Source organism: Canis lupus, chromosome 25 (genome assembly GCF_048164855.1).
Source record: "Canis lupus baileyi chromosome 25, mCanLup2.hap1, whole genome shotgun sequence".
Taxonomy (NCBI): Eukaryota; Metazoa; Chordata; class Mammalia; order Carnivora; family Canidae; genus Canis; species Canis lupus.
This window is the reverse complement of record NC_132862.1, coordinates 4,788,592-4,807,054: the sequence shown is the minus strand read 5'-3', so window position 1 is coordinate 4,807,054 and position 18,463 is coordinate 4,788,592. Positions and strand designations below refer to the sequence as shown.

General features: G+C 51.0%; 1 protein-coding gene across 1 annotated transcript in view; it reads right to left on the bottom strand.

Annotated features, from left to right (window-relative positions):
• Positions 1 to 4,236, bottom strand: part of FAIM2 (Fas apoptotic inhibitory molecule 2) — a 33,173-nt gene extending 28,937 nt beyond the window's left edge. The window contains exons 1-2 of the mRNA XM_072797997.1: positions 4,076 to 4,236; positions 478 to 673 (exon numbers count right to left, since the gene is read on the bottom strand). Coding sequence (XP_072654098.1) covers positions 478 to 673; positions 4,076 to 4,090 — 211 coding nt within the window. The 5' untranslated portion in view covers positions 4,091 to 4,236. The remainder of the gene's footprint in view (positions 1 to 477; positions 674 to 4,075) is intronic.
• Between the last annotated feature and the right edge of the window lie 14,227 nt (positions 4,237 to 18,463).

Below are 18,463 nucleotides of genomic sequence, written 5' to 3'. Positions count from 1 at the left end.
CCCCTAGCCCCACCAGCCCTGGGGCCTTCAGGGGGACATGTCCCCATTCTGATTTCAGATCAGCCCACATGGAAACACACTGCATCCCCACTCACAGCTTAATACCCTGCCCCTTCCTGTGTCCACTCTCTCCATCCTTCTTATGCACCCGTTTCTTTGAGAAGAGCCTTTCTAGAATAGTCCCTGGTGTTTTCTCCCCATCTGTCCTTTCTATTTGCTCTAGCTTGGTGACTTGAAAAAAAATCCGCTCTTCCCCATCCAAGAGTACTGTGACTGCAGACACGATGTCTCTCCCTTTTCACAGAGTCCTTCTTGACCTACCCTTGGAATAGCCCACCAAAGCCCAAGCCTTTGACAACAGGGCCTCATATAACCACACAATGCATCTATTTATGGGCAACTTCCTTCTACCCAGGTTTTTCTTCTGGGCCCACTGCTCCCCCTAATGCTCCTGCCTCCAGGAGCTGAGAGACTTACTAGGGTCCACGTAGGCCCAGCTGGGGTGGAGAGGCACAGCTGAAGGGGCTGGGGGGAAGGGCCCTGCCTTCAGCCCCTCCCCAGAGGTGGCCTCCTCGTAGGAGGGCGGGGCCGAGGGCACTGCTGGAGTCTCCTTCTTCTCAGCATTGGCCTGCTGCTGCCCCTCCGTCCCGGGGGCCTTATTAGCCACGGAGATCTGTGGAGTAGGGGCAGACAGAGACAGTCACCAGGGAAAGGGTGCCTTCCAAATCCTCCTCACCAGCTTCTGCTTTCTGGAACTTCCATGGGTATTCTCACCGGCTCCTAATTTCTGGGACTTCCCTGGGTACTTTCTCACCTAGAAGGGTGGGGGTACAGACAAGAGTCTCCCTGTTTTGTGCAGGGTATGCAATATTATTCAGCCTTAAGAAAGAAGGAAATCCTCCCATTTGCAACAACATAGGTGAACCTGGAGGATGTTATGCTAAGTGAAATGAGCGAGACACAGAAAGGTAAAAACTGCATGATATCAGTTATATTGGGGATGGAAAGTAGCCAAACTCATAGAAGAACAGAGCAGAATGGTGGTTGCCAGGGGTGGGGGGTGGGGGGAATGGGAAGATGGTGGTCAAAGGGCACAAAGTTTCCATTGTGCAAGATGAATAAGTTCTGGAGATCTAATGTACAGCATGGTGATTATAGTTAACAATACTGTATTGTATACTTGAAATTTGCTGAGAGGGTGGATCTTAAGCTTTCTCATCACACACACATAAAGGTAACTAACTGTGAAGTGATAGCGTTGTTCACTGGCTCGACTGTGATCATTTCACCATGTATACATATATCTAAACATCAAGCTGTATACCATAAATATATATGTATAAATATATAAATAAATTATATATATATATATATATATATATATATATATAAAATTTCTATTTGTCAATTATACCCCAATAAAGCTGGGGGGTGGCAGGGAAAGACTCTACCTTTTTTTCATAGATGGGAGAACTGAGCTCCAGGAGGGTCGGGGCTGGCCCCGGGGAACACACTGAAGCTGGTATAAAAACTAACGAAGGAGGGGATCCCTGGGTGGCTCAGCGGCTTAATGCCTGCCTTTGGCCCAGGGCCTGATCCTGGAGTCCCGGTATTGAGCCCCGTGTCAGGCTCCTGGCATGGAGCCTGCTTCTCCCTCTGCCTGTGTCTCTGCCTCTCCCTCTGTCTATCATGAATAAATAAATAAATAAAATCTTAAAAAAAAAGACTAAAGAAGGAGGGCACCTGGGTGGCTCAGTGGTTGAGCGTCTGCCTTTGGTTCGGGGCGTGATCCTGGGACCCTGGGATTGAGTCACACATCAGGCTCCCCTCAGGGAGCCTGCTTCTCCCTCTGCCTGTGTCTCTGCCTCACTCTCTGTGTCTCTCATGAATGAATGAATGAATGAATGAATAAATAAATAAATAAAACAAGGGAACTAAGGCTCAGAAGAGAAGAATGAAGTGTCCAAGGTCATGAAGCCACACATGCACAGCCCATTGGGCTGCAGAGACCGGGTACCACTGGGACAGGTGTTGGGCTGGAGAAGACACTGAGAAGGTGGGGCTGGCGAGCCCCGAGGAAGGATGGGGACTGCAGGAAGGGCAAGAAGTGCCAGGTAAAAGGGAAAGGGTCTTGTTTTGGCCTCATGCTGTTGGAACCCCAGCCTCTCTCCTCAACCAGAACAGAACCGCACCCTGTCACGCTGGAAGCAGGCATCTAGTTCAGTCCTTTCTTTCATTTTACAGAAGAGGAAACTGAGGCCCAGAGGGAAATGTACTGTGGCAGGTTGAACACTGAAGTCTATATTTTACACTCCGTTACACTCGCCCCTAGAGTGTCCGCTTAAGTCTTGGTGACAGGATGTGAGCCAGGAGGGTCCGAATGCCACCCAGAGAGGGTAGACAGTGGGGGAGGAGGTGGTAGGAGGACTGAACCTCAGAAAATGAATGGGAGTGAGGTTGGGCTTCAGAAAGAACGCATTAAACCCAAAGGGCAGTAGAGCAAGGGCCGCAGAGTTCCTTCTTCTCAGGGTGCTTCTGGCTGAGGCGGCCCAGAGGTGAGCGAGCACCGGAAGATCTCTTGCCTCCATGTAGGCCTAAGGACCACTGAAATGGGGGTTCTTCTCCATTGCCAGAAAGCCTGTGAGCAAGCTGGAGGGGAGAGGCAGAGGAGGCAGGGGCAATGCAGGGCATTCACCCCAGGACAGGAAGCAGTGTCAGCAAAGTGACTGGGGGGTGGGGGTGGAATCAGCAGCGGTGGTGGGGGAGTGGGGGTGGAAGCTCTTCATTTTCACCACAATGCACATCCTTAGGGAAGAGAGCCTTGGGCATTCCTAGGCCTCTGGGAATGCCGCCCCACACACACACCTGATGCCCTCCCACTCTCCTGACCTCCTTCATCACCCAGACCAGAAGGGTCACATCCAGGAAAATCCAGTTCAGCCCAACAGAATCAAGGTCCTTTGAGCTCAGCCCCAGGAAATGGATTGGCACCTCTGACTTCAGCCCTGTCCAGAACAGGTCCTCCTCCCCAGCCCCCCACCCTGCTGATCAGCTCCAGGGCCTCCAGGGCCCTGCCTCCCCTACACAGACCACACACACACACACACACACACACACACACACACACACACACATCCGGCATTCCCAAGTGAGGTCTGCCCAGTGGCAGGAGGTGGTATCACCCAATGACATCATTTTGAGGTCTCATGAGCTTAAAAACAGGGAGAGGAGGATCTGAGAGCCCAAGGAAAGATGCCATTGGCTCTGAGGCTCATCTTGGAGAAAAGAAGGGGGAGTGCAGGGGAGGTTCCTCTTCTGTTTTCTCTGCCCAATCCTTAGCGCCCCCAAAACAGAGGGCCAGAGGACCCTCCCCCCTTGCCCCAGGCCCTGCTTGTTGTATAATTCCACAGGCTGTTGATGTTATGTAACCACACTAGGCCGGCCAAGTCTCTGCCCCAGCCCCTCCCCTCCATTTCAGGCCTAGAACTGGGGAAAAAAGAGAAGACGTTTTATCTGGTCCCATCTAGTCCCATGCCCAGCCAAAACAAAAACAAAAATGAGAGCATCTTGATGCAGGGTTGCCATAGTAAATGCCTCCCCACCCCAACCACAAGGGATGTGTCCAGGTGTGGAATAACGACAGAGACTGGGGTGGGGGGTGTCACTGTGGAGAGGCGAAAGATGAGCATAATGTGGCTGGGATTGAGATTGGAGCAGAGGAGGGCGCAGGATCGGCATGGCCCCTCGGGGCTCACTCAGGTGCCCTCCGCCGGTCCCCCCAACCACACCCTGGACACCCAGGCTGATTCCTCAAGGGAACCTGAAGGGTCCTAAGATGCCAAAGCCCCCCCGGGGAGGGGGGAGGCAGGAGAGGTGGGCCTGCTGGGCAGGAAGAGGCCCCAACCCATTCCTTGAAAGGGGCCTTTGGTCCTGGGACTTCAGCAGGGACCACAGAGGACAGTGGCCCCAGCGCCCGGGGAGGATGCTCAGAGTGGTCCAGAGAGTTTGCTTGGGATGCCAGGGAGCTGGGAGCCCACGGGTGGAGGACGGTGCAGGTGGGGGGAGATGCCGGTACCTTTCCTTGGGTCATGGTGCCGTGTCTCCGGGAAGGGGTCCCTGAGGCAGGGGCGGCCGCTTGGGTCACCGCAGCCTGCCTGCGTCTCTTCCTTCCTCCGCGTGGGTTCTAGCAACATCCACTGCAGCCGGGCCAGGCGGACCGGAATGTACCATTCGGGCGCGGGAGGAGGAGGGGGCCGGCGGGCGGGCGGCTGCTGCGGAGGCCGCTGCGGATTCCCGGCGGGAGGAGGCGGCGCAGCGCCCCCCGCCCCCCCCCCTCCCGGGGCCCCCATCCCGGCCGGAGCGCGCTGCGGGGCGAGTGGATGCGTCCGCGGGGCGGGGACCGTGACGCCGCGGCTGGAACCCGAGCCGGAGCGGGGTGTCAGGCCTCAGCCCCAGCCCCAGGCTCTCTCCCCTCGGCCTCGCCTCCCCGCGCCCTCCCTGATTTCGGTCTCCCCCACCGCCCTCCCCTCCTCTTCGTCATCCCCGTCATCCCCGCAGATGGGGGAGCCTCCCACGCTGGTCTACCCTCGCCCGCTCCCAACAGGGCCCCGGGCCCCAGATTCCCGTGGGTCCTTGGGCAAGCCAGTGAGCACCTCTCCTGCCTCCGTTTGCCCGCCTGTGAAATGGGAGCAACGGGCCCCCCTTCCTGGTCACAGAGGCCTGGTGTGGGAGGATACAGCTGCCGTGTGCTTCAACTCTGCGGGACCCTTTGAGCCCGCCTTTCCGGAAAGACCTCTAGTTCTGTCTCAAAATCTCTCCAACCTCCATCCCCTCATCCTCCAACTGCTCCCTTTCTGCCTCCAGCTCAGCCTCCATCACCCCTGCCTCTGTCTCCTCCCCCCCCACCCCGCCCCCCATTCGGGAGCCTATCGCGCATCCCCTCTCCCAGGCTTGTCCTTGGGAATCGGCCATCCCCAGGCCCTGCTTTCCAAAGCTGCCGCAGTGGCACTGTGGGGTTTGCAATCTCAAGAGCTGGGCTGGATTCCCAATTCAATCACCCACTGGCCTTGTGACTTTGGCAAGGCCTTAATCTCCCGGAGCTGCAGCATCTCCTACGGCAAGGAGGAGCTCTGTCCACCCCAGACTGACTGCAGGACACACAGGCTCTGGCGGTGGAAGCGAGCTGCAGACCACAAAGTGGTGCCAGCGTGTGTTATTATTACCTGAGGAATCTCCTCCCCGAGTGTCTTGGGCTGCCCCAGGGTGAGGATAATCTGCCTTAACGGATCTGAACCTCCTAGGATGGGATGGGAAACCAAGGCTGATGCCAGGGGGCGGGGGGGGGGGGGGGGGGGGGGGGGGACCCACCTCATGACACTAAGAAAGCAGAGCCCTAGTGGGCAGGTAAATTACTGAGTCTTGATTCCAGCTCTCTTCACCCTTTGTGCCCTACCCTGTAGCTACCAACTGCCTACATGCTTACCCAAGCCGAGGCCCCCCTGTCTAGAGGCTCTCTCCGCCCTTTGAAGCCGAGGCCCTCCCCATCCTCCTCCCTGCCCCCTCACTGTCTTCCCCAGCCCTTCTCCCCACCCCTTCCTCCTACAATCTGTTGTCATGGGTCCACAACCCCACCCCTACCCAACTGCTGCCCAAAGTCTGCCTGGCCTGCCCCTTCCCCTCTCCGAATCTGTGTTCTGGAGTAGTTTTTTTCTCCTATTTGACAACTCGAGTACCACTTCCTCCAGGAAGCCCCCTTGGCCCCTAGTCCCGGTTGAATATTTGCTTCCATAGTTTCATAGCACCTGCCACGTGGCACCGTGGAGTTTCTTTGTCTGTCTCCCTGGTAGATTCTAAGAGATCCTGTCTAGCAGTTTTTATGTCCGCAGGACTGAGTACTGTGCCAGGCATGCGGAATGCACTCAGTGAGTCCTAGCTATGACGGATTACCCAGACATATGGTGTTACCCAGAGCCTGAATTCATGTAGGCCTGAGTTTATTTGTGAATCTCACTTGCTCCTTCTCTCCCCATTTACTCCATTCCTGCCACACAGGCCTCTTGGCTGTTCCTTAACCGGCTCCGCATGCTGTTAGCTCAGGGCCTTTGCACTTGCTATGTTCTCTGCCTGGAATATCTACAGACTGCTGTATGGCTCACTCCTTCACTTACTTCACAGCTCTGCTCAGACATTACCTTCTCAGGGAGGTCTTCTTGATCCTATATAAGTCAATGCCACCAACATACCCCCACCCAGCTCGTTGAACAGTCTCTTCCCTGACCCAGCTTTATTTTTCCTTCCTTGGCAATTGTCACCTCTGACATAGACCTTTTGTTTAGATTTTTGGTCTCTCTTTCCTACTAGAATGGCAGTTATATGAAAGGAGGCACTTTGATGGGTCTACGCCCATGGGTTACAATACTACTTGGTGTGGGTACTAGGGGTCTACAAATGTTTGGATGAGCAAAGACAACAATATACAATCTTTATATTCCTCAAATATTTGACATTGTCAGTGCTGGGATGTTTCTTAGATGCTGGACTCTATTATCTTGACATCATCTGTATGTCCCCATATCATGGTCTTTGGCCATTACCCGGAGTTTAGGATGTTCGTTTCATACTCCTCGGGCCTCTGGAGGCAATCAGATGTGGGGTCAAGATCAGGGACTCCAGAGTCAGGTAGCAGCCTGGGTTCCTACCCCAGCTTCTCTACTTGAAAGCTATATGACTTTGGACAAGTCAGTCCCTCTCTCAGAGCCTCAGTTTTCTCATTTAAAATGGAAGATAGTGGGATCCCTGGGTGGCGCAGCGGTTTGGCGCCTGCCTTTGGCCCAGGGCGCGATCCTGGAGACCCGGGATCGAATCCCACATCAGGCTCCCGGTGCATGGAGCCTGCTTCTCCCTCTGCCTGTGTCTCTGCCTCTCTCTCTCTCTGTGACTATCATAAATAAATAAAAAAAATTTAAAAAAATAAAATAAAATAAAATAAAATGGAAGATAGTGATAATACTGACTTCCTAAGACTATAGAGGGGATTAAGTCATGATATATAGAGAGCACTTCACACCGTACCCAGCACATAATAAGCTCTCAGCGTCAGCTGCTAGTATGAGCCTTTACGGTTCCACAAATGAAAAAAAAAAAAAGGGAGTTCCACAAATGTTGAGTCACCTGGGTGGCTCAGTTGGTTGAAGGTCTGCCTTTGGCTCAGGGCATGATCTTGGGGTCCTGGGATCGAGTCCTGCATTGGGCTCCCTGCTTCTCCCTCGGCCTATGTCTCTGCCTCTGTGTGTGTGTCTCTCATGAATAAATACAAATCTTAAAAAAAAAAAAGTGTGTTTTCTTCAACAGGAGGGGAAGAAGGATTCGTCTGGGAGCAACATGGAGAGGGCCTGAAGGAGGGCAAGAATGAGGTAGAGCACGGAGCCTGCAAACTCTGTGAGCTCTGTGGCAGGCTGGAGCCCGGGTTTCAGAGCCGGCTGCCCAAGCTCAGATCTCAGCCTGGGCAAGACGCTTTGCCGGGCCTTCGTCTCCTCATCTGTCGAACGAAGCCTGTGCCTTAGTACCGGTAAGGCACCTGCAGCAGAGCCACGCACTTAACAGGTGCTCCATGCAGGTTTGGTCATTTAAAAATCAGACAAGTGACCCAGGGACAGAAAAGATGGAGAAAGGCGGACAGCTTGGGGCAAGATTGACGGGACTTGGGAAGAGGCTGGGTGTGGGATGAAGGGAGAAGGGGAGGAGTCAGAAGAGTCGGGGCTGGGAGGCTGAGTCCCTGGGAGAATGATGCCTTTAGTAAAGGGGAGGGAGGAGCTGATATGTCTGGGGGGCACCTGAGTTTGTGGTGCCCATGGGACATGTAGGTAGAGATGGCCCGGAGGCAGTAAGCTAGAGGCTCCAGGTGCCCAAAAGAGACGTCCCGGCGAGGCCTTGCGTCGCTCAGGAGGCATCTTGCATTGTATTCTAGGGGAATGCCACGTCCTTCGCACCCCGGAGCCCAACTCTGGAGCCTCCTCAAGTGGAGCAGCTGGGGCCGGGTTGGATTTGGGGGTGTGGGGCTCCTTAGTCATTAGCAGGTGGACGGTGGCTGAATCACGGTGTATGTGACAACATCCTGCAGAGTGAGGCCAGGGAGAGAAGAGAGGGAGAGCAAGTGCAGTGGGTGGGGCAGGGGTCCCGGGGTGGGGGGGAGGCAGAGTCAGAAGGAAAGTCTTCCCTCTCTCCGAGACCCCCTCACCGGCTCCAATGACCAGGCCGCGGGGGACGGGAGAGACCCCAAGACCACCAGTCGGTGTCAGGGCCGCCTCTCGGGGTAAGGCAGATGTGGGCCCCTGCATTTCCTCCCCCTCTCATGCCAATGGGAGCAAGGCCGCCCATCCCCACCCTTGCTCTGCTCTGTTTACCAGCTCTGTTTGCGGCAAGTGCTGGGAGAGGGTGCAGGTGTGGACAGAGGGGAGGCTTCTCTTTTTACAGCCATAGCAGCAAAGGCCAAAGAGGGCGTGTGACTAACCCAAAGGTACATGACGTGCTGGGGACCAAGCCAAGATGAGAGGAGTGCATGTGACCCCAGCTGGAGCCATCAGGCCAAGAGTGTCTCAGAGACAACACTTATTTGGGGATTCGGGGGGCACAGGGGGTTCTCAGTCTCCCTAGGTGGGTGAAAGCAGAGCTCTCCAGGCACCTCTCCCCAGATCCTCACCCATAACCACAGTGGCCCCTGCCCCCCAGGGATGAAGAGAGGACCTGGGCTGGTATTTGAGGCCCGTGAGGGGGAAGGGCAGAGGCAGGCACCAGAGCCCAGGAGGCTCAACAGCAGGCAGGTTTCTCAGGGTGGGCAGGGTGGCCTGCAAGAGCTGGAGGTCCGGGGGAGCCCAGGCATGCCAGTGCACCCTCCAGCTTCACCTGAGCCTCAGCCCTGGCTGCCCACCCACAGCCTTGACAAATTTCAAAGCCTGTCACTGCCCTGCAAGTCCCTGGCCCCCTGCTCTCCTCACTGCTATCCGGAGAGGCCTTTCCTACCTCCCCCTCTGGCGGCCCTGCAGCAAAGAACCCGACCTCCTGTACTGGCCAGCTGTAGCCTGGTTGTACAACTCTTCTGTGCTGGGGTTCCGTTCCGCCCGCCCCCTCCCCCCTTTGCCTCCCCAGATACGGTCTCCAAAGCACAGGGACATGAAACCTTTGGCAAGCATCAACACCCTGAATCACCCTTCTTCCCAGCTGCAGGGATTGCTTACAGGTGTGAAACCACATTCCTGTCCCTCTTCTCCCCACCTCCCAACTCCTGGGCTTTTGCTGATTCCTGGGATGGTCACGGGTTCTGTTATGATCACGTGTTCTGTTATGATCACGTGTTGTGCCATGTGATTTCCATATGTGCGTTTCTGCTTCTCCACCAGACGGAGAGCTCCTTAAAGGTGGACTGTGTATCTCCATCCTTCCAGCCCCCGCTCCTCTTCCACCTGGTGGAGCTCAGTGATAAGGAACACAGGTTTTGGAACTAGATCTATCTGGGTGCAAATTTTGACCTTACCACTTAGGCAAGTCAGTAAACCTCTCCAAGCTTAGTTTCCTCATCTATAAAGTGGATTATTCATGAGCTGATTCGCTCGTTCAGCCGATATTCATCGAGGCCCTGTTACATCTTAAGCGATCGTGTATATACAGCAACTAACACAAAAGACACAAATCCCTGTCCTGTGGGGCTTGCTTTTTAGTGGGGGATGTTAGCACCTGTCTCAAAGGGTGATTGGGATGGCTCGATGAGCTCACTTAGGAACAAACTTAGCGCAGTGCCTGACTTGGCAGGCCTGGCAGATGAGAGCTGTTGTTGTAAAAATCCATTCAGAGCCCCTAATCGAGAACCTTCTGGGTGCCAGCTCTGTGCTGGGTGCCAGGGAGACAAAGATGTGGAACAGCCATCCACATCCTCAAGGAGCTCACGGTCTAATGCCCGTAATGTATGTTGAATGGGCACTACCCTCATCATTGTTCGGAAGCTTATTACAAGCACCAGCATGTATTGCCTGCTACAAAGAATCATAAAATTCTAGAATGTCGGGTGCAACACAGAAGAGTGTTTATTCCCCGGTACCCTGCAGACTAAGTTGTACATGATTGATGTGCTTTGGGAAGGTTCAGAAAAAGGAGTGGTTATATTTGGTTGGGGGATCAGAAAGGATTTGGGGAAGGTGGCTTTTTGAACTACATTTGGAAGCAAAGCATAGGATTCCACAGAAAGAGACAGCGGTGGCAGAGACGGAAAGGGAGGCCCTTCAGGGGACAAGAATGGCACACAAACCAAGGCTTGGGGGAAGGAAAACAAGAGGCACTAAATTTGTGTTTAATCCCGAGGTGGCCCAGCCCAGGATGAGGATGGTGGTTGATCCAGGCAAAGCAGAGGTATTCACAAGCACAGGGGACAACCGTCCAGGAGATAGGGTTTGAGGACCCTCTTCCTAGCCCTATACCTTGGCCAAGCCTACACCAGGTTCAGGATTCCATTAGAAATGCATTTCCTTAAAAAAAAAAAAAAAAAGAAATGCATTTCCTTGAACGAGCATCGGCTTCCCGGAGGTCCCTGACAGAAGCAAACCATCCCCAGAAGAATAACATAGGAGGGTGGTCGCAGGCCCAGGAGGGAGAAGTGGGGAAAAGAGGCCTGGGAGCAGTGGGGCGCACTCATTCGCGAGACGCTGAGCTAAGTGTGCCACTTGCACAGTTTCTGGGAAGCAGAGGAGAGTCCCCTTCGTGTCTCCTTCTTACAGATGAGGAAACTGAGACTTAGGACAGTAGTGACCTGCCCAGGGTCTCCCACAGCTGCGGGTCAGCAGCCAGACCCTGAAGCCCGGCGGTCAACCCCACGCAGGCTCTCCTGGCCCAGTCTCCCAGCCACATAAATGGGGTTAGTGGCAGCTGCTTCACGGAGCCTTGGGGCTCCAGGGATGAACGTGAACCCCCTCTGAGTGGCGTGACATGTTGTAGATACTTCACACGGACGGTGTCCCTTCCCTTGCTCCTAAGCGGAAAGCTCCATTTCACGAGCCAGGAGCCTTGTAAATATTTCAGTGGTTGCGTGTGTGGCTGAGGCTGTGAAGCCCAGGCTCTATGGCACTGGTGACAGCGAGGGCTGGTGCATGTCTCAGGCCTGTTACGAGAGTCAGCCTCAGGTTCCAAAAAAAGAAACCTTTCCCCTCAACAGTTGACAGTCACTGGCATGAGACAGAGCTGCAGACTTTTTCTGGAATGAGGCCAGAAGGTGAACCAGCAGAGGGTTCATGTTACCAAAGGGGCCATGACCAAGGCCCAACACCCATGCATGGGCTCCTCTGCACCCACCGCACCCCACTCCTTTGTGCCCCCCCCAACTATACCCCAGCCCATAAACTGTGCCAGGCAAGGGTTCAGTCACATTGAGGGTCCCAGAAGGACTGTAGGGAGCCCAGGAAAGAAAATAAGAGAAACAGGCTCTGCCCCTGCACCAGGGGCCGAAGCTAGAATTGAGGGCAAGTTGACCTGGGTCAGTGCCTTTGAATTCTGTTTTTTTTTTTTTTTAATAAATGTTTTATTGTGATAAGAACATTTAACATGAGATGTACCCACTTCCATTTTTAAGTGCACAATACAGTATTGTTAACCATAGGCATGATGCTGTACAGCAAACATCTAGAACTGATTTATCTTGCTCAGCTGAAACTTTATACTCATTACATAGCAAATCTCCATTTCCTCCTCCCCCTCCCACCCACCCCAGCCCCTGGCAACCACCCTTTGACCCTCTGCTTCTATGAGTTTGACCACTTTAGATACGTCATAAAACCGGAATCATGCAGCATTTCTCCTTTTGTGGCTGGCTTATTGCATTAACCTAAGGTCCTCAAGCTTCATCCATGTTGCCACAAATGGCAGGGTTTCCTCCTTTTTGAAGGCTGAGGACTATTCCACGGTGTGTAGGCCACACCTTTATCCATCCCTCCATCTGTGGACATCGAGTCGTCTCCACGTCTCGGCTGTTGTGAACAATGCTGCAATGGACACGATAGTCTAAATATCTCTCTGAGGCCCTTTTGCTTCCTTAATTAACTTTATTCCAAGACATTTTATTCCATTTGATGTTATTGTAAGTGTGATTGTCTCTCTTTTTTTTTTAAGATTTTATTTATTTATTCATGGGAGACACAGAGAGAGAGGGAGAGACACAGGCAGAGGGAGAAGCAGCCTCCATGCAGGGAGCCTGATGCGGGACTCGATCCGAGGACTCTGGGACAACACCCCTGGCCGAAGGCAGGTGCTAAACCACTGAGCCACCCAGGGGTCCTGAGATTGTCTTCTTGATTTCCTTTCCGGATACTTTGTTGTTAGCATATAGAAAAGCAATAGTTTGTATGTTGAGTCTGTATCCCATAACTTTCTTTTTTTTTTTTTTTAATTTGTTTAGGGGATCCCTGGGTGACTTAGCAGTTTAGCGCCTGCCTTTAGCCCAGGGCGTGATCCTGGAGTCCTGGGATCAAGTCCCACGTTGGGCTCCCTGCATGGAGCCTGCTTCTCCCTCCTCCTGTGTCTCTGCCTCTCTCTCTCTCTCTATGTCTATCGTAAATAAATAAATCCTTTAAAAAAGTTATTTATTTGAGAGAGAGAGAAATAGCAACAGAGAGCATGAGCAGGTAGGAGAGGGAGAAGCAGGCTCCCCTTAGCAGTGAGCCCAACACGGGACTCAATCCTAGGACCCTGAGATCATGACCTGAGCCACCCTGGTGGGCCATATATCCCATAACTTTCTGAATTCATTTATTAGTTCTGATTGATGGGGGTTTCTGGTCTTTGGGGTTTTCTGCATATGAGAGCATATCCTCTGCAAGCTGATAATTTTACTTCTCTCAGTTTGGATGCATTTTATTCCTTTTTCTTGTTAATTGTTCTGGCTAAGACTTCCAGTACCATGTTGAATAGAAGTGGTGAGAGTGGACATCCTTGCCTTGTCCCTAATCTTAGAGGAAAAGCTTTCAGTGTTTCATTGAGTATGATATGAGTGATGAGATTTTCATATCTTGCCTTTTTTATATTGGGATAATTTCCTTCTATTCCTAGTTTGTTGAGAGTTTTTATGATGAAAAGATACCGAATTTTGTCAAATGCATTTTGGAATGATCATGTGGTTCTTTAAAAAAAAATCTTGCATTGTGTTAATGTGGTGTATCACATTAATTGATTTTGGTATGTTGAACCATCTTTGCATCACTAGGATAAATCCCACTTTTAATGTGTTGAATTAGGTTTGCTAGTATTTTGTTAGGGACTTTAGCATCCATATTCATCAGGGATATTGGCCTGTGGTTTTCTTTTCTCATGATATCTTTGTCTGGCTTTGGTATCAGAGTAATGCTGGCATGATGAAATGAATTTGGAAGTGTTCCTTTCTCTTCACTTTTTAGGAAGAGTTTGACAAGGATTAGAGTTAATTCTTTAAAAAGAAGTTGATAGAATTCTCTAGTGAAGCCATATAGTCCTGGGCTTTTCTTTGCCAGGAGGGATTTTTGTTGTTGTTTTTAGAGAAAGAATAGAGCAGGGCAGGGACAGAGGGAGAAAGAGAATCTTAAGAAGGCTCCGTGTCCAGCACAGAGCCCAACGCAGGGCTGGATCTCATGACCCTTGAGCCTCAATCAAGAGTCAGACACTTAACTGACTGAGCCACCCAGGCGTCCCTGTTGGGAGGTTTTTGACTACTGATTCAACTTCTTGTGAGTTCTAGTCTGTTGAGATTTTCTATTTATTCATGATTCAGTCTTGGAAGGTTGTACGTTTCTAGGAATTCATCCATTTCTTCTAGGCTATCCGGCATTTTTGACATTGGGGGACTTTCAATTCTGACATGCTCACAACTTCCCCAGGTTGGACCCAAGTGGATAAAGCACATAACCAGGAACAGTAGGAGGAGAGGAAGGGGGGAGTATGACACTAGGGACAATGTGAACTCTCAAGTTATGTCCCCGGCACCTGTGGACTTTGTGGTTTTATATGGTAATGGTTTTATGTGGTAATGGAAGTCAGGGAGCAAAGTAATTGGCCTGGGTCCCCACGAAGAAAGAACAGGGGGACTCTGTAGAGCCCTAAATTATCCAGTCCAGTTGGAGCCTTTCGGGCTCTAGCTTGCATCAATCATCCATTCCACAACATGTAGTGAGCCCCTGCTGGGTGGCAGACACTGAGGCAGGCCCTATGGTGACGCCAAGATGCAGACCCCACCCTCCAGAGGCTGGAGAGGAGAGAAGACGGGCCCCTGGTTAAACCCAGGACCGGCCAGGCTGTAGTAAGAACCATAACAGAGGGAAGTGATGCAGAGGGAGGCCCAGGAAGCTTTCAAGGGAGTTGGGGTTTTATCTGGTCTTTGAAGACCAGACAGGATTTTCAAAATGTATATATTAATACAGATCTCTTTTTCCAGTTATATAAGCAATTGAAATGTGTTCATAAATTTTAAAAATTTTAAGAAAATGTAGAAAAGTTTGAAAAAAATGCTTAGCTCCATAACCCAGAGAAAGTCATGGCTAAAATAGAAGTGTGCTGGGAGCCTGGGTGCTTTGGTTAGTTAAGCATCTGCCTTCAGCTCAGGTCATGATCCCAGGGGCCTGGATTCCCTGGGCTCCGTGCTCAGCGGGGAGTCTGCTTGTCCCTCTCCCTCTCCCTCTTTCCCTCCCCCTGCTCATACTCTCTCTCTCTCTCAAATAAATAAATAAAATCTTCAAAAATATGTAGGTGTGCTTTCTTCTGGTCTTTTATCCAAGTTATGCTGCTTTCTTTTTTCACTTGATTTTGTAGCTTCAGCATTTCGAAGGTAACATTTTGGCAGACGCAGTTGGAGGAAGGAGTAGAAAGGCATGAAGGAGACCACAGACTGAAGGTGTGGTGCCTCTGAGCTCTTTATGTGCCCACACTGGGGTTGTCAGAGCCCACAGGCAGGCTGGACCCGAACTCCCTGGGCCCCCAGCCTCTCAGCTCTCTGATTGGTTAATGGACCACACCCTTGGCTCAACCTCAGCCCATTTTCCTGCCTGGTACCCCGGGGCCTTGCTCTGGGGAGGAATGTGAGGCTGCAGCTGCCCTTCTTCCCGGCACAGCAGACAAAGCCTGTTTCTTGAGTAATGGAGTTGAGTTTCCAGCTCCAAAATTAAGTCAGGCAGCCCAAATCCCAAGATTGATCATCTAGATCCACGCTGTCCAATATCACAGCCACTAGGTAGCCACATGGGCTGCTGAGCACTTAATATGTGAATAGGCAAAACAGAGGTACTGTAAGTGTAAAATACACACTGGATTTCCCAAGATAATAGGAAAACCTAATGCAAACTATCTTATTCATAATTGTTTTCTATTGACTACATGTTGAAGTGATAATATTTTGGGTATATTGGATTAAATAAAATAATTATTAATTATTGAAATTAATTCTGGGCACCTGGGTGGCTCAGTTGGTTAAGCACCTGCCTTCGGCTCAGGTCATGATCCCAGGCTCCTAGGATCGAGCCCCACATCAGCCCCTTGCTCAGCGAGGAGTCTGCTTCTCCTACTCCCTCTGCCTGCCACTCCCCGAGCTTGTGTTCTCTCTTTCTGTCAAATAAATAAATAAAATCTTTAAAAGAAATAAAATTAATTCTACTTGTTCTTTTTGCTTATCTTCATGTGGGTATGAAAACAATTTAAATTACATATGTGACTCGCACCTGTGTCTCACAGATTTCTTTCTGTTGAACTACGCTGATCTAGACTGATCCATTCTATCCTGCCCACTCTCGTAAGGGAAAGCCCGCAGCTGCGGATGGGAGCCTCGCGGAGGGCCTGTGACCCACCCAGACCAGGCCGCAGGTGGCTCCTGGGGAGAAGGGAGGGGGGAGCAGGTATCTTGTCTGTCACCCTCATATTTCTCTGTTCCTGTGAAGCTTCCCTGCTTCCTGTGTCTGTCTCCCTTCCCTTCCCTGTGAGATTCCTGAGGTCTATAAAACCTGGTTTTATTCACTTTTATATCCTCAGCGCGAGGCACAGTGCCTGCCATAGAGAAAGCGCTTGAAAGCACGCGCTGAATTAATGAATGAGGGGAGGGAGAGGATGGGGAGAGGGTGTCATCCTATCCAGCCTCCTGCCTCCTTCCCTGCTCAGAGGGGAAGCTTCTTCCCATTCCTGCAGTCAGTCAGCTGGCTCCGGCCTGGTCCTCCCCACAGGCGCACACACCCCTGGGTTGGGCATCATCAGGCCTCCCTGCACTCAGGCCAGGAAGGGAAAGGCTGCTGGCAGCCTGGGAAAGGAAGAAAGGCTCAGCTACTCCTGCCGGGCAGAGCTCTGCCCCCACTTCAAGCCAGGACTCCACCCTTGCCCAAGTCATGGGTCAGAGACTCTCAGGAGCGTTCTTCTCGCACACCTCCACTCTCCAGGTGGGGTCCCACGGGCAGGTTCCCACAGTGCTCGCCCCTTTCTGCCTGGCAGCAGGCAAGGTGGGGAAACCAGAGGGCTGGGGGGTGTCTGGGAATACGAAAAAGACCCCAGAGGGGCTCAGAGGGCCGACGATTAGGACTGCATGTTGAGGCATCCGGTAGGACGTAAGCACCAGGGCTCTGCAGTTGGAATGCCCAGCTCAGATCTCAGATTCTCTACTCGCTGCGTGTGACCTGAACGAGTTAACTAGCCTTTTTAGACCTTAGCGTCCTTACATTTAAAATGGGCACAGTGCGGGTTCCCTGCCCTTATGTGGTTCGGAGATTCAGTGGCTGAGAACAAATCAAGGAGCCAGCCCTGTACCTGGCACAAGGCAGACAGTCGGTGTTACAAACAGTCCAGCTCCCTGGCTGCAGGGCTGGGGACGTGAAGCCCAGAGAGGAGTGATAACTAGGCTTATAAAGACAAAATTTTAAATAAAATAAAATAAAGATAAAATTAAATCATTTGGGTTTTTTTTCTCTTCATTTTTTATTATGGAACATTCAACCATATAAAAATGGAAAGAATAATATAGCAAACTCTGATGTACTCATTACCCCACTTCAATGATTGTCAACGCATGGCCCGCTGAGTTTCATCTCCAGCCCTGCCCTACCCCTGGGTTCTTCTGAAGCAAATCTCAGATATCACATCATTTCATCTATAAATATTTCAGTATGTATCTCTAAGAGATAAGGACTTAAATAGTTCTACTGCTGTTCTTACACTTAAAAAAATTATCGACAATGTATTAATGTCATCAAATATCTGATCATTCATATTCCCCAGTTGTCTCATTTTGAAAAGGATCCATCTAAAATTGGGGTCCAAATACAGTCTGTATAATGCACGACTGATGTCACTCCTGTCTTTTTTAAACTACAGGTACACCTTTTTCTCTTTTCTCCCCCCTTGCACTTTATTCATTGGAAAAACCAGGTCATTTGTCTGGTAGAGTTTCCCACAGTCTGGAGTTTGGTTGTGTCTCTCTCTGTAGAAAGTCCATGCAGTTCAGGTTCAACATCTGGGACAGTTACTCTGCAGGTGGTGGCGTGTTCTTTTATCAAGAGATACACATTGTAAGCAGCTGTTGATAGTCAACGCTCAGATCCATGATTTCATTAAGGCAAAACAGTGAGAGTCTGTCATTCTTCCCCACCTGCTAGCCGAAATACCTTTATTAAAAAAACCTCCCTCCCTCTCTCTCTCTTTTTCAACTACTTAGTTAACCTAGGTTAACTTTTTTCTTTAAAGATTTTTTTTTATTTCTTTGAAAGAGAGCAAGCATGAGTGGAGGGCAGAGGGAGAAGAAGAAGCAGGCTCCCTGTTCCACCACTTTCTAGGTGTATAACCTTGGGGCTCAATCCCAGGACCCTGGGATCAAGACCTGAACTGAAGGCAGACACCTAACCAACTGAGCCACCCCGGTGCCCCTAGCATACATTTTTAAATTGTTTTCTGGCTTAAGTTTATTAAATGAGGGTCATAAAAATAAGGGGCAACATGGAAAAGCCAGGAGAACTCTGACTTTGGAGCCAAATAGCTGAAAGTGGAATATTGGCTCCACCACTTATAGGTCTGGTTCTTCATCCCCCAAACAGAGAAGTGGTTAATAATAACTAACATTTATTGAGTGTTTGCCATCTTCCAAGCATTGTGCTAAGTGCTTCCAAGACATGATGACATTTCATCTTCATATCAGCTCAATGAGGTAGGAGCTATTCTTTTTTTTTTCAAAATTTTTATTTATTTATTCATGAGAGACACAGAGACATACACACAAAGAGAGAAGCAGGCTCTATGCAGGGAGCCTGATGTGGGACTCAATCCTGGGAACCCAGGATCAGGCCCTGGGCTAAAGGCAGGCGCTCAACCACTGAGCCAGCTGGGCATCCCAGGTAGGAGCTATTCTTATCCCCATCTCAGAGAGGAGGAGGAAACTGAAGCAGAGTGGTTGAGCAGTTTGTTCAGGTTATTCACCTAGAAAGTGGTAGAGCAGGGA